The 15,516-nt window shown below is 47.1% G+C and overlaps 1 protein-coding gene across 1 annotated transcript; it reads right to left on the bottom strand.

Moving 5' to 3' along the window:
* Window positions 1–818: 818 nt before the first annotated feature.
* On the bottom strand, window positions 819–15,214 carry CRLF3 (cytokine receptor like factor 3). The gene is made up of 8 exons (XM_041485806.1): window positions 15,049–15,214; window positions 12,328–12,535; window positions 10,432–10,519; window positions 9,794–9,971; window positions 8,552–8,774; window positions 7,807–7,939; window positions 4,710–4,822; window positions 819–3,851 (listed from the first exon to the last, which is right to left on the bottom strand). The coding sequence occupies exons 1-8, from the start codon at window positions 15,172–15,174 to the stop codon at window positions 3,598–3,600; spliced, it is 1,323 nt and encodes a 440-aa protein (XP_041341740.1). The 5' UTR covers window positions 15,175–15,214; the 3' UTR covers window positions 819–3,597.
* Between the last annotated feature and the right edge of the window lie 302 nt (window positions 15,215–15,516).

The following is a 15,516-nucleotide window of genomic DNA, read 5'->3' as shown; positions in this document are numbered from 1 at the left end:
GTCGTTCCAAGTTAAATATTTCTTAATTCACAGAAGTCTGGTGCCATCATCAGCAAGTGGAGCTGTTCCCTGCTACAAATCTGACTGTGGCTTCACATCCAAGAAAACAAAGGCTTTGGAGTAGGTAAGTCCTCCCCTGACTCTGACCTGCAGTTTTTAGGCTGTTCAATGTGAGAGTGAAGCTGCAGCTCTGGAGGAGAAACACTTGGCATCTTGTCATGAAGAAAGCTCATGTGAATGGAGTATTTATGAGAGCAAGCTGCCAAGTCAGCAACTTCACTTACTGGTTTCACAAGCTGTTTTTCCTTTAAAAGGGACCAAAGAACTGGAACAGGCTCCAGGTAAAGCAGAACTAAGGGAATGAAGTAAAGCTGTGTGTTAGTCCAACAGGGACTTTATTTGAAGGTGATTAAATACCTCTGCTGCTGGCCAAAAACTACAGATGTGTAAGAGGTGCACCACAGAATGCACCAGTAAGAGATGGGAACAGTAAAATGGAGAGAGACAAATCAGCTGGGATGGAATGTTGAGGGAGGGTAGCTCATAGGTGCTGTAGCAAATTTTACTAAAAGAAGGGGAAAATATTTTTTTTTAAGAGATGTCAGTTAAAATTTAGACATAAAGGTAAGTGCACAGGTGGGAAACCTGGAAATAAATTGTTTGGGACTTCTGAGGGACAGAAGATTAAATAAATAGGAAAAAAATGGAGAGAAGCTCTTAAAGATGGCTGCAATGCTCTAGAAAACATATCCTGTTAGAATGCTATGGTGCTCAGCTTTATGCCTCATTAAATAATTTTCTAGACCATACACAGTTTAGAGGGATAAAACTTTTATTTAAAAAAATTCAAATTTCTCTTGACACAAGTCTTAGTTGAGGTAAGTTAATGTACTAGCTTAGGAAAACAACTTTCAGGATGGGGTTTCATAAGCCATTAACACTCTTGCTTGCAGGGCTCCAAGAGCTAGAGGTGCAAATTGTAAAGGAAGTGTCAAGTTTTCCATCCAGCTGACCTCTGCTGCGGAAGAACAGAATTTACACCTTTTAGTTCACGCCTCTTCCGCTTCTTTGCATCCTTTGTTCCTTTAGTGCTCGGGTCTCTTGCCCTGAGACTCTTCACTCCTCCTCTGTTCACAAGGTGCAGCTCCAGGAGGTGGCTGAAAGTACCTCATTGGCAATTTGGACAGCGAGGCTTGTGCCAAGTTCAAATAAAAAACAAAACCACAATAACACCAAAAGAACCATTGGCAAACTGCCCTTGTTCAACACACAGCTAAAGCCTGAAGGCAGAAAAGCTTCTCTTGCCCTCTCCAGGGCAGCAGTAGGGGCCTCTCATGGCCCTTCACAGTCATCTTCAGCTGCTTTTATGTGTATTCTGAACAACCTGACACAGCATTACCACCTCTGGAAGTACCTGAATTCAAGGTTTAAGCTTTATTTTCTAATATGTAAGTAAATATCCTGAAGAATCTATAGTCTGACCAGCCCCTCCAAAAGCAGATGAAAAGGTACCTGACCCACTGGTACCTCGTAAGTGTGGATATTCACAATTTTACTTTCCATATGGTAGAAGTACTAAGTTACAACTAGTACCTGATACCTGAAGTGTGTAAGTAGAACTGCCAGCACTACTACATGGAGCAAGATTTAAGTCAGCTGCTGTCTGGAGTGCCTGCCCAAGCCTCTGAGCAGGACTGACACTTTCATCTACTGAAGCTTTATGTAAAAGGACTGAAAACACTTCACAGGAGAACTGAAGTAACATTGAAAGCACAGGATATGCCAGTATTCTCTTTTCCCTAACACTGCACTAGTGAAGCTTGAAAAGCTCAGAGTACTGCAGGCCCTTTGTTGCTAACAGTGCATATCTGACCTGCAGCAGCTCAGCCTTCCTCACTTCATGTCTTCCAGCCAATTCCACCCTAACTCTGCTGTGTGCAGCTTTTCTGCACTCATCTAAATGTACACATTTTTTTCTCCTGTAAATGTATAAATACCAACAGCCATTCTCTCCTTGTCTGAAATTCCTGTACCCCTGCTACAGCTGCTTGGGGAAAAATTCAGGCAGGATGGCTGATCTTTTTGTACTGACAGTGTGAGTATGGGCAATGTTAATTGTAAAATAAGCCTTTATGCTTTAAGTTTATTATAGTAGCATAGAGGGCTAATGTAGCACATTGCCACGGAAGGAAAGGCAGTATGATTGTCTAGGCTTTATAAAAATAGTGCTACTCTAACATGATAAAATATATTTAATTTTAATTGAACTTGAGGTAAGAAGCCTATCAGTGAATGTTACTTTTAAATATTCCTTAAATCCAGTAGCACTGCAATCTTTTGACCAGGAATGGGCTCTCTTTGAGACTGAGCCTATCCAGCTTAGTTGCTTCTTAGAGGAAAAATGTGTAACTTTACATAAGTTCTAAATTCCAAGTCATTTAATTCACACTATTATTTATCCCATCCTACTCTATGGAGGAGACAGCTTAATTGCCACAATCTCTTCAATTCTCACTGCCCCAGGTTAAATCTGTGAAGGCAGGGCCTGCCTGAAGCCCACCCAAAGCCCATCTCCCTTAGTCCAGGTGGAGCTCCAGCAGCAGCTGCAGTCTGTCTGCAGTGCTCGAGCCATGCACCTGCCCCGACTGCCCAGTGTCCCCAGGCAGAATTTGGCATGGCCAGGAATCCTGCACATCACAACAGCACTTGTGTTGGCAGACAGTAAGAGCAGGTTGTCTCTGAGTGTTAGGAGGGCTCTGAGGAATCACAGCTGCCAATCCACAGGGTGAGCTCAGGTACCAAATCACTGAGACTTGCTCTGACACAGGCTGTGTGTGAATTGTAACCAGGGAAGACGTTCAGAGAGGCTCAGGATCACATCCTGCACTGCCTGTTGGTCTGCTGGAGGCAGCTGTGCATGGACAACATAAGCATCACCGTGCAGCTACTATAGAAAAAATATTCCAAGTGTCAACACAGAAAACAGCTCAAGAAGTACGAAAATAAGGCACTTAAGTGAGACAGTAACAGGCTGGCTCCCTCTGAGCCCCAGGCTGGCTCAGAGCTCCCTGCTGCAGGGGGATGAACAGTACCGTGCGCGGGGGAGCGCTGGCCCGGGCAGCCCCGCTGCCCACGCAGACTCCTAAGGCAGCATCGTGCACAAGGAAGCACAGCAGGACCTCGCTGCTCTAAATACTGTGCTCTGAGTGGTAGAAATACAGCTTTGGTCCATTACCACCCCTAAAACACTTACTTCACAGAGCAGCAGCTTTAAGCAAAGTTAATTCTACACAACATGCGTACCCTGAGATGAGTACAATGAAATACTGACAAAAATCAAGTCTAGAGGAAAAAAGGAAAGGTCTGATGGACTGCTTAAATTAATTTGCCTACACATGCTTGTTTCTAGCTTTTTCCGGAGTAACAAATCCAATGTTTCACAATTATTGTTTAAATGAATCCAGTACGAAGTACAATATAGTGGAGTTCAAGTACTATAAAGACAGGGGTTTGTTACCAGATTGTTGTCAAACAGCTGGAAAGTCAGCTTTTAACATTACACTTTACAACAAGAACAAAAAATCCCTTTACTCACTGCTAAAAGACCAAAACCTTCCAGCCTGGGTATGAAAATGAACATCCAAAATACAAAGAGCCACAGCACTGATCAAGTACCCAGTCAAAGACCACTTCTCTGTTGTTAGAGCTGATGGTTACTCGAAGCTTGAAGTTTCCTCCCTCGTTGCTGCAGGGTCCCAGCTGCACAACTTCCATGTCAAATGTCACAGTCGAGCCAGAAGTAACAGCAGGCAACTGGTTTGTCATCTCTTTTCCATTTACAAATACTGCCCCTGAAACAGTCAGCAGATCTAACAATATTTCTCATTTTCTGTACATGCTAATGTGCAAGACCACATCTATTTTTTGAAAGCAAATAGGGAAGTAACCCTGCTACATTTCTCTTGTCACATGGAACAGGCTGCAATAACTGTGAGCAGGAAGAGGAGATCTGTGATCTCACCAAGGATTTTTAACTGCACAAGCAGCACATACATGAAAGTTGCTCATATATAATGCAGGGATCTAAAGAACTGTGGTCTGTGGGTTTTGGGAAGGAAAATCCTGCCTGTATCAGGAATAGTGTGGCCAGCAGGACTAGGGAGGTGATCCTTCCCCTGTACCTGGCACTGGTGAGGGCACACCTGGAGTGCTGTGCCCAGCTCTGGCCCCTCAGGGAAGGACTTTGGGACGCTCGAGCGTGTCCAGAGGAGGCAACGAGGCTGGAGAGGGGCTGGGAACATAAACGCTGTGAGGAATGACTGAGGGAGCTGGGGGTGCTCAGCCTGGAGAAAAGGAGACTCAGGGGTGCCCTCATCACTCTACAACTCCCTGAAAGGTGGCTGTAGCCATGTAGGGTTGGTCTCTTTCCCCAGGCAGCACTGACACAGAACCAGAGGACACAGTCTGAAGCTGTGCCAAGGGAAATACAGGTTGGATATTAGGAAAAAGTTTTTTATGGAAAGGGTGATAAAGTTCTGGAATGGCTGCCCGGGGAGGTGGTGGAGTCCCCATCCCTGGGTGTGTTTAACAAAGCCTGGATGTGGCACTGGGTGCCAGGGTTCAGCTGAGGGGTTGGGGCTGGGTTGGACTCGATGATCTTTAAAGTCTCTTCCAAGCTGGTGCCTGTGAACTGTGTGGCTCAGACTCACCATTGGTGCTGACGCACACGGCCTTGTCCCGCTGCAGGGAGTCGTCGCCGTTGCGCTGCTCCACGCACACTCCCAGGCTGTCCCGGCGGTCTGGCTGCCCCACGGTCTCAATCCTAACAAGCAAAATGTTAAGTCCAAACCTGAAGCTTTAAATCAAAACATACCATGAAATCCAGACAGTCACTCCAGACCCCTGTACTGTGCTCCAGGGCTCTCAACAAATTCACCCAAACTTTTGGGGAGATCCCTGGTGAATGACAAAATTCATACCAGCTTTCCCAAAAGCTCCACTGGGCAATACTCTATTAATCTGCACAAAATATGAAGCAAACCTTTGCTTCCTGCAAACTTCCAGTGTTATTTAATACAATTCTCTACTGTCATAGCTTAGAAATTACCTTTCAAAATTATTTCCAGCTGTCTGAAGCATACAATATGCTCAGCTGGACCATCAGCTATACCACACTACTGGTCAGCATCATGTATTATGGCAAGATAGCTGTAGCTTCAGCAAGGATTTAATAAGCATGACTGAAATAGGTTTTATTGACCCTGGCATATTCTGCTGTAATGGGATGAGGATGGGGTGTTGCTCTGGGGGTGTATTTGGTTTGGGCTTTTGTAATAAATCAGCCTGGTGCAAACCAAGCAATGCCTAGAAGAGCATTTAGATGTCTGGCCTCTGCTCAGCTGTATTTAGAGTTTTAGTCTGGGGAAAGAATCTCTGAAGAAAACGCAAACAAGTTGTGCAAATGACCAGGGACTCAGTTCCCTGTGGGCCCCAGCAGAGGAGTGAGTGCACAATTTGTAAACACTGAAGGGCTGTTCTGGACTTGAGTCCTTTCTCATGTACTGCCGCCTCTCAAAGGTGCTAAATCCTACTTTACAGAGAGCCTGAGTGACTCAGGAAATTCAGATGGTCCTTTCTAAAAAGTAAAGCAGTTGTCATTTTCATTGTAGCTCAAGAGAAAGAACAGACTGATCCGTGGTTGCTGGCAAACAAAGGAAAACTACAGCAAAATCAAATTTTTTTTTCAAAAAAAAGCAATTAAATGGGACAGTGGACTGGCACACAATGGGTTAACTCTTTAGAGGCAAAGATAAAATTGGAACCATGTTTTACTTTTGCACTCCATTAGGTTTTTCAGTCCCCTGGGAATGCCACTAAGAGAGCAATAGCCTTGCACTGTAAAGCAAAGGGAAAATGACTACTTAAATCTCCAAGAAGCTTTTTCTTTGGAAGGGATCCACATCTTTTCCCAAAGCAACTCTAAAGGAGACTTCAAATTCCTTTTGGTGCACAACAAAAACGCTGCACAACACCACCTTGTCTCTGCCACTGCAGCCCAGACACTGAAGCTGGTGAAGCCCCAGCAGTTTCCATTTGCCTCAGGGCACAGAGAGGTCCATCCATGGGGCATCACAGGCACTGCCTCAGCTGTCAGCAGAGCTGAGCTGGGCTCCTGACAAGCTGTGACCACCACAGGGCATCTGCTGGGTGAGCCCAAATCACTGTGTGCCTGGCCACAAGGACTGTGGCTCCCCCCAGCAAAGAAAGCTTTAGAGATGAAGAGCAGGTCACTGAGGAGAGATGTTCCCTTCCCTAAGGGCAGCTTCCTGGAGGCTGCAAGGCAACAGAACGAGACTGGACCTAAAGCAGTGATGTTTTCCTACAGCTTGGCCAAATGCTTCACCTCAGGACAACTGCCACAGTTTATCTTTAAAATGTAGATACAAAGCACTGTGTTTATCACAACTTCACTGCTCACTGACAAGCTGTGCCTGGGTCCTGAAAACAGGGAACACAGAGCTGCTTGAGAATAATAACTTGTGTTCCAACAGCTGCAGGAAGTCAAGCACCAAGTACTACATCTCCCAGCCCAAGAAAATGTCTCACTCTTCCAAACAAGAAGCTACTCTTGGACCTTGGAAGAAGAACAAAACCAATTTTTGAGGTTGTCTTCAGTCTCAAGATTCGTGTCACGATAGTTCTTGTGGACGCGTGCCTGTTTGAGCTCTGCCATTCTGAAACAATCTCCTCTTGGAGAGAAGTCCATAACCAAAATGTGAAGCAAAACATTTTCATATGCTACCAATAAAAAATGATAAAAAGCACTGGACTGAGAGAGAACCAAGGGAAACCTCAAAGTTCTGCCTTTAATTTCACAGGCACTGCTGAGCCAAGAGAAGTTAAATCTAGCAACAGATTTCAAATGAAAGCTTTAGATCTTTTTATCCATCTCAAACAGGGCAACTGAATACATCTTCACACTACAACCATCTAAAGTTAACATAATCCATTATCAGGAAGGGATAAATGAAACACCATGGAATAAGTCATGAAAGTGTCATTAACAGCCCTTTTCAATTGTCTGTGGGGGCTGCCTGCTGTACAGCAAGTAGTTTTATTTAACCAGGGAAAAGATTAAACAAAGCTTCAGAGTCTCTGAGGTCTGTAATCACAACTGACATACCCACAAGGACATTCCTCATACCCTGTTAAACAGCATCATCTCAGGGATAGGATGACAGGCAGCAAAGCTGCCAAGGTTTTTAATCATGTTCTGTGTCAAATGGAAAGCTTGAAATTCACAAGATCCCTTCACTCTGGATATTCTAATGCCAGTTTCAAGCAGTAGTCTGACCAGCACTAATTATCTCAAATGTTAAAGGCATTGTTGCCAGACTGTCATCCCAACAGCACATCAGTGTTTTCATGTCCAAAGTCTTCAGAGCCAGTGATTAGTCTGGGAAGGAAAGCACCCCTGACCCAAGGTTAAAAGGAACTAGAGGCAAAGCTCCACTGACTTCAGCCAGTAACAGCTGCTACAAAACATCAGGAAGTTCAACATTCCACAGATCTGCTCAGCATGAGCTATATTTTACCATCCCTCAGGAGTTCACTTACTTTTATATAAGTGCAGGCCCTACAAAAACATCAGGTGTTTTCCTACAAAGCCAGGAAGCAGAACTAAAGGAAGGTCAGAGGTCACATAGAGGCACTACCTTGACTGGAGCTGAGCTGATTTACAACTCAAACATGCCTCAGGTTTACACACAACTCAGATGTGACACCAGCCACCCAAAAAGGACTTGCCTGAATGTTAATGTCTGCCCACAGAAATAAGTGGGAGCTTTGGAGTAGAGCACACCGCACGACTGAGAATCGTTCCGCAGGGCTATGTTTCTTCGGCTGCTCAAGCTGTAACCCTCCAGACCAGTTGTCCATTCTTCAAAGAAAACAAACAAAAAAGCAAGAAAATTGTGAACCTCAACTTGGTCCTGTTTGTGCAAAATCAAGCCAGTCCCAATGTCTACTCAGTCCACCTCATGCAGCTTAAGCTATGTTAAAAACAGGGGCCGGTTTTGCCTTTTTCTTATGGAGAGATTTGTTTTTCACATAAATTGTAATTACAAAAAGTATTTTCCAGCTCAGAGTTCACCAGGAGTTCACTCTTTGCTACAATCCCTGCCAAGTCTTATTGTAAGAAAAGGAAAGCCTTCATTACCCACTGCGCTTAGAAATTTGTAAGTGAAGAGAAAATTTAAGTTTTCCTCTCTCCAAGATAAGAGCTTGTTATGAGCTGCAGGTCATCAAAAATCCTTATGTTGTGGTGAGGGAGAAGAAAAAATAATGCTTTTCTTCTGGCTCACATGCTTTCCAAGGCTAAGGAAGCAGTGAGCCACCTGTGAAAGGTTCACCGAGTGTCCCTCAGCCAAGGAAGCCAAGAATACATCGTAGGACAGAGGGACAGCTCACGCCACGCCACACAGAGCCCCCAGGGCAGGGACAGCCCGTCCCACAGCAGCAGCTCCATCCCTGGGGTGAGGCCGGGCAGTACCGTGGGGCACCAGCGAGGTGCGGCCGATCTGGGGCACGCTCCAGGGGCTCCACTCCTGCCGCCCGTCCCCGCGCGCGCACACGCGGAACTGGTAATCCACGTGCGGGTCCAGGTGCAGCACCATGAACTCCGGCTCCGAGCCCACGTACACGTCCTCAAAGGGGCTGGCGGGGCTCTTGCGGCACTGCAGCCGGTAGTCCTGGGCCGTGAAGTCCTCGTCCACCTGCAGAAACGTTCACTGCGTCAGAAAGGAGCCTCCGGTTCCCCTCCCCTCTGCGGGGCACGCAGCACTGCAGGAGAGCAGACTCACGAGGCACCTCAGAGCAGAAAATGTGCCTTGTAGAAAGTGACAGCACTGTCTGAACCAACAGACGTATCAGAATTATTTTATTACAGTTAGAAAATAGCTACAGAAGAAGAAACACTGAACAGAAGGCTGTTCATTCTAGCAGAGATATAAAAAGATCCTTCAGCCAAAAAGCTGAAAACAACTTTGCAGAAGAAATTCTGTGCCAGTTTTTAACAGCAAGGGAAAATTAGTGCTGTCCTTCATAAACTGTTCCAGGGAATGATTTCCAGTTCTTTGATATCTCTGAGTCAAAAGATATTTACACACACCCCCTCAAAAAACCCCCTCCATTATCCCCCAGGCACAACCAAATTCAGGGAAATCCTGTACAGCACAGAAGATCAGACCCCACGTGAGAGCAGTGCCTATGGTTTAACAACCTGAGTCCACATCCTTCAGGGTGGCCAGCAATCAGTGGCTGTTGCCAGAACAACAAAGGTTTGTTTGATGCTGCCAAGGAGCAGAGAGCTGTCCAACAACAACTAAACCACATCAGACCACAGCAGTGGTTTTTGTGTGTTGAAGAGAAAGGGTACTGGAGTAGCTAATATAATAATATTTTCTTTTTGTACCCACTGCATCTCCCTAGGAACACAAATGTGTTTAGGGGTAAAAGCATCACAGAGCAGGTCCAGCCTCATCCTGGGGCTGCTAAATCAAGTATCACTGCAGGCAGACACAAACCCCAGCACCAGACACACACCATCACTGTGCTACCTTGTCTTTAAAGGACACACTTACAAAAAAAAACCTCTTCTCGTGTTCTTTACTCCACATTGGAGTGGACTAGTCCTTGGAAGGTAGTAGAGAGTTCAGCAAGAAAGTGGATTGTTTGGGTTTTTCTTAGAAAAAACTCAAGTCTAAAGGAATTTCACACAAGATATTTTACTTACCTTACACCATCTGACTAAAATACCTCCAGGCTTTTCCACAAACTCCTCCAGCTGTACAGGTGGGCGGGATGCCACAGTTCCATGTCTGAATATTTGATTTTTCAATATAGTAAGGAGGCAGTCATCCAGCTGGGCAGATAAACAAGGCACATCAACCAAGGAGGGCACTTCTGGTAAGCTGAGAAAGGAAAGTTTGCTGTAATGAGAGGGGCCAGCTTCCACAAATTCATATTTCATCCATACACTTGAATCTGTGCAGATTTGCAAAGAGAGAACAGCTGCAGAAATTGGCACGTGCACTCCAAACTTAAAAGACTCAGAAAACGTTGTGTTTCAGCCCTAAGCAGACTGTTTGTCAGCAAATACTCTGAAACACAGGCTGTTCTGCAGGCAGTGGCTTCATCCTTCACAAATAAACAGCATATATTTCCACAGGACATATGGAGGGTGAAAACCCCCTCCATTCTGTGAGAGCCAGCCCCAAAGAAAGCCTGAGTAACAAAGAGGACAGTAGCACCTCAAATTAATTTTTTGAGGCAATGGAGCAGAAAGCTTTTGTTTCAAAGGAGAAAAGATCCCCTGAAAATAAGGGCACAAGTGCCACTGCCTCAAACCACCTCAGAATGTTGGTGTCTTACCTATCTAGCTGAATATGTAAAGCTTTTTTTGTAAAGTTGCAAAGTTTCTCATTCTGCTGTCCCACATCTCCATCAACTGCACTCTCTCCTGCAACCAAACAGTAAAAATATTTCTAATGAGACAACATCCACAGAAGGCATTCTTTGCTTCAAAGAATAACCAGTTCTGACATGAACAACCAATTAAATGTGAAGCACTCTCAGCACTCTCACTAGTCTTAGCTAGAAAATGCAATTATAGGTAATAATATAAAGCCTATCTAGCAACTTTTGAAGCTCTGAAAGCTACCTCTAGACACACCCGTAACAGATGTAATAATTTGCCTCAGGTCTCAGACAGAAGTAGAACTGGGGTCAGATGACAAAAAAAAAACCCAGGATTATTAATCCCTTTCTCTACTAATTTTAAATGAAGAAAAAAGGAAAGCACATTCACTGATCAGAAAATAAAAAAGCAGGCACTTGAAAGCAAGAAATAATGTCAATCATTGTTCTATTTGCCACAATCAAAATGGTACTATTGTCACAATGAAGGAAATAATCTAATCCATGCAAAAATGTGTGGAGATAAATACAAATACTTTCCTAAGCTTTCCATATAAAGTAGCATCACACACTTCATCTTACAGAGACATATGCTCCAGTCTCCTTCTGCTGACTTTAGGGCAATTTACAACTTCAGCAAGCTCAGTCCTTTTCCAAGTGGAGGATTACACACGATACAAATCTCTGAAGGAAAGCACACGTCATAATTGGCAGCAGGAGATTTAATAACCACAGAGGTTTAACTCCTCTGTGCCTCAGCTGCAGCCTGTGCTGGTCCTGCCCATGGCCCTGGGTGATGCTGCTGCTCCCTGGGTGATGCTGCTGCTCAGAGCACCGGGGGAACGGGAACTGCAGCGAGTCAGCTTCTCATCAGATCCCACAGAATTTCACACAAAAAACTTCTGCCAGCACGCTGATTCAGTAACCTGAGACTTAAAATCAAGGTGAATACCAGCTGTCCCAGAGCTCTGGTGGTAGAAAAAACCCCAGCAAATTAATCCTTAAACACGGTCACTGCTCCTGTGAGCAGGAGGCACTGAGCTCCCAGCCAGCACAAAGCTCAGGGCTGAGGAGGAATTGGGAGCTTTCCCACCCCTGGGACACAGCTCAATGTGCTTGAGCTCCCAGAACTGAGCTCATGCTGAAGGAAAGTTAAAGTTGAGACATGAGAACAATGCAAGGAAACTGCCAACACACTCATGGCTCAGACATGCTCCCAGTAGGTTCTCCAGCCTGGGGAAAACAGGCAAGAGTGACATTCCTTTCTGCCGAGGTATTTAGCATCAGCAGGGTATAGTCTGGCCCTTACAGTAATATTCCACATGTCCATTTTTGTCTGCCTTATCTCCAGACTTTTTAGAGAAATTTTCCCCATACAGTGGCCATTTGATTCCTCATGTTCCCCACCAACAGCAAATATAATCACACTGAGGGGACAATGTGTTTATTTCAGCTGCTATTTCAGCAAGACAGACATAATCTACTGCACCAAAACAGACACTTTGCTATAGTGGGACCCACAATTCAAAATAGCCCGATATATTTTTCTGTCTACCCTGGAGAGGTAAGAATGTCTCTGCAGTGAAATAATTGTCAAATAGGTCCCTCCTGCCCTCCAGGAGAGGCTACACTGACATATGTACACCCTCGGATTGGAGTGAAATGCTGAAATACAGATTTGTAGGAGATAATAATGATCAGCTCTTCACTACATCTACCCAATTCTTAACATTTAGTTTGAGCTACGTCCAAAATGAGCCAAGCACAGTGATAGTAACAGGAATACTCCAGACCTCTGACAGACCCAGAGTGGAAGGCAGAGCTCAGACTCAGCACCAGGTCCTGCCTCACCTTCCCGGAGCAGATCATCGGCCGTGCTGACTCCGTGCTCTATCAGCTTCTGGCACTCATCCAGGGGCTTGATGCTCTCCTGCTCTATGACATCCACTTCCTGCAGCAGGGACATCAGTCGCTCGTCCAGCAGCTTCTTCAGGGTCCCTTTCAAATCGCTAAAATGCTGCTCAAGCACATCTCTGGTCAGTGTTGCACTGTCTTTGATCTGGATTCAGGTAACAGGAAAGAAGGATTCAGGATAAAGGCAAAGGCCATGCACATCTTTTATTTTTCTGAAGCGTCTCATCCACACTTACTGCAGAAAAGCTGCAAGTGGAGTCTGCTTTAAAAAATGACCACTGGCAGTTAACAAATTAGTGAAGTCATTTTTAGTACATGTACAGCAGGGAGGGAGGCAAAGAAACCAGCCTGGACTAGGGGAAGAGCATATTAACTAAGCAAAACACAACTTGGGTTATGGGTGCTTCAATCAAGGAATTTTTCTTGTCAGAAAAATCCAAATGCTCTGTAGATCTCCTCCCTGCTGCCCCTCAAAAAAACCCCACTGCTGTAATCCTACTTAAAAACCACTCTGCCATCCTCTGGTAATCTTCCTTGCACACAAAAACCTATCAGACTTTTAGAAGACTATCTAGGAGCACTTTTCCAAGTTCTATCACTTCACTGGATTTTTAAAATCCTCACAAAACTGCTTTCTTTTAAATTTTGTTCAAACAGCTACTCTTGGTGATTGGACAGGGTGAACAGCAAGTCTGTTTTGATTCCGGAAGAACCCAACCACAGAAGGTTCTACAAGTGCTCATTAAAATGTCTGCAAACTTGCTGAATCTGGCTTTTAGGGAAGAAAACACACTTGAACGTCCCTGATCTAAAGATGCAAAAATCAGAAGTAAACATCTCCCTGTGAACAACTTTTCTAAGTCACGCACACAAGGAAGTGCCGCAACATGCTGACAGCCTTACACATAATTTCTAGATCTTTAGAAGTACAGACAACCAACACAGGAAGTTCTCTGGTTAGGTAAAATAAATTTCCTCTTCACCAAATACTCATGAAGCTCTGCAGCTGCCACACAGCTCTGTTTCCCTTTTCTTGTAAGTTCAATACTTGAGGAAAAAAAAAAAGGAAGTATTTAGCTTTGTGAAGGGGTGGGGCAAAGGAAGACAGAACACTCACTTCTCCAAGCATTTCACCTCCATTACAGGCAGATACAAATTCAGCAGCTCAGCCCCAGAATTAGATACTGCTCATCATGCAAAAGAGGAAATGCAAGTCCCTGAACACACAGAGCTCTATGAAGCTTGAGGGAAATCACATCCCATTGGTCCAAAGGATGGAACGTTGAGTGATCCAGTCCCACCACATCAGCCAACCAGTCCTCAAAAAATAAAGCTGCCACTATACAAACCCCAGTCCAGCACACTCAGCACTCTGGGAACACAGGGAACTCTTGGATGTGCACAAAACAGCAAGTGGTGCTGAAGACGGAAAAAGAGAAACCAAAACATGGAAAGAGAGACAACAGAAACACGCACACAGCAAGGGAATTGTCCCCAAGAGCAAAAGGAAAGGTGAGCTAACTACACACTCACTGCACAAAGGCACATGGGCTGCCTCTCACTGCCCTTGAACTGCCAAGCAACACTTTGAGATGACAAGGTTTTGATGAAAGACAGCCATGAACAATTCATTTTCTTAAGCAGTCTGTGGTCTCAGTGTTGCCTAATTAAATGTCCAATGATCACCCACACGCTCTGGGAGCAGGACACGCACCCAGCAGATTCACAGCAGGTTTCTGCACTAACGTGATCCGCTTCAGAAAAACTAACAGGTCACCACGGAAACACTCCCTAAGTTTGGTTTTGTTTGGGTTTTTGTTTACCCCTCGCAGAGCTGAATCAAAGACAGCAGGGCATCACCTCCAGCCGGCACACCTGCCCACGCCGAGAGGCTGCCGGAGCAGAGGAGCCGGCCCGGCACCGCGGCTCTCCCTGCCCACAGCTGCCTATCTGCCCCGGCATCTCCCGGCGGGGCTCCCAGTCCCGACGGGAGCTGTGCCCGGCTGCAGACAAACCAGCTAACCTGGAATGCTGGCAGCCCTCCTGCCTGACCCACGAGTACGTGAGCCAGGCACTGCGGTGCATGGGGACAGCCGCCCTCAGCACAGCACCCGCGCCAGGGAGCGGCCGCTCCAGGCAGGTACCCGATGTGAAGATGGGCACAGCAGACCCTATTAAATCAGACGTGGCATCCCAGCTGCTCTGGAAAACGAACTTCTTTAAGATGTTTATTCTTGCCTGGGAAAGCTCCCTCTGGTCCCCCAAAATGAAGCTCAGCTCAGTAACAGGCTTCAGCTCGCATCCCTTTCCTCCGACACGTCGCACATCTGCCATTCCCACGCGCTCCGCCTCGGGCACCCCCGAGGCCACCGGGGTCCCGGGGCTCTCATCACCCCCGGTGCGCGGGGCTCGCCCTCCTCCACCCGCCCCACACCTGAGCCCCATCCCGGCTCCCCCGGCGCACAGGAACCACGGACAAACACCGAGCCTCGGGAAAGGAGCGGCCAGGGCCCGCCGCCCCACAGCGGGGTCCCTCGTGCCGGCCACCGGCAGCGGGCCCGCCTGCGGGCACCGGGCAGCACAGCCCGGGCAGGGCTCCGGCCGCTCCTCCCGGGGCAGCTCCGGAGAGCCCGGTCCCGTCCCGGCCCGCTTCCCCACCTGCTCCCGCGCCTGGTGCAGCCCCCGCAGCCGCTGCTGCAGCTCCCGCCGGTAGCTCCGCGCCGCCTCGATGCTCTCCCGAGCCTCCTGCAAGAGGAGCCGCACCTCGGCCTCGGCGGCCTCCATGGGCAGCCGCGGCGGCAGCGAGGAGGCGGCGGGGCGGGGCGGGCGGACCTCGGCCCGGAAGGGCCGCGCATCCGCGGGGCGGGGCGGGAAGCGCAGCGGGAGCGGGAGGCGGCCCCGGGGCACGGACCGGCGGGTGATGACGTCAGCGTTTCGTGACGTCAGCGATTCGTGACGTCAGCGGCTGGCAGGGCAGGCGCTAGTCGCGTGACGTCACAGCCGAGGCGCGAAAACCCGACTGACAGCGGTGAAGGCGGGAGAGGGGGCAGGAGGGGGCGTGGCCTCGGCGGAGAAGGGGTGGGGCGACCGCTCTCCTGGCCGTCCGCGTTCACGTGACCTGGACAA

The sequence above is a fragment of the Pyrgilauda ruficollis genome, unplaced genomic scaffold (assembly GCF_017590135.1).
Source record: "Pyrgilauda ruficollis isolate IOZ18807 unplaced genomic scaffold, ASM1759013v1 scaffold72, whole genome shotgun sequence".
NCBI classification, from domain to species: domain Eukaryota; kingdom Metazoa; phylum Chordata; class Aves; order Passeriformes; family Passeridae; genus Pyrgilauda; species Pyrgilauda ruficollis.
The sequence above is the reverse complement of the archived record's forward strand: the minus strand, read 5'-3'. Positions and strand labels throughout refer to the sequence as shown.

Excerpts from the sequence above, each read along its gene's own strand:
- CRLF3 (XM_041485806.1), bottom strand. The coding sequence starts at position 15,174 with ATGGAGGCCGCCGAGGCCGAGGTGCGGCTCCTCTTGCAGGAGGCTCGG. Across the intron at positions 8,775-9,793 it reads TTTTAGTCAGATGGTGTAAG|GTGGACGAGGACTTCACGGC; the intron begins GTAAGTAAAATA and ends ACGTTTCTGCAG. Across the intron at positions 3,852-4,709 it reads CGTGTGCGTCAGCACCAATG|GGGCAGTATTTGTAAATGGA; the intron begins GTGAGTCTGAGC and ends TGACTGTTTCAG.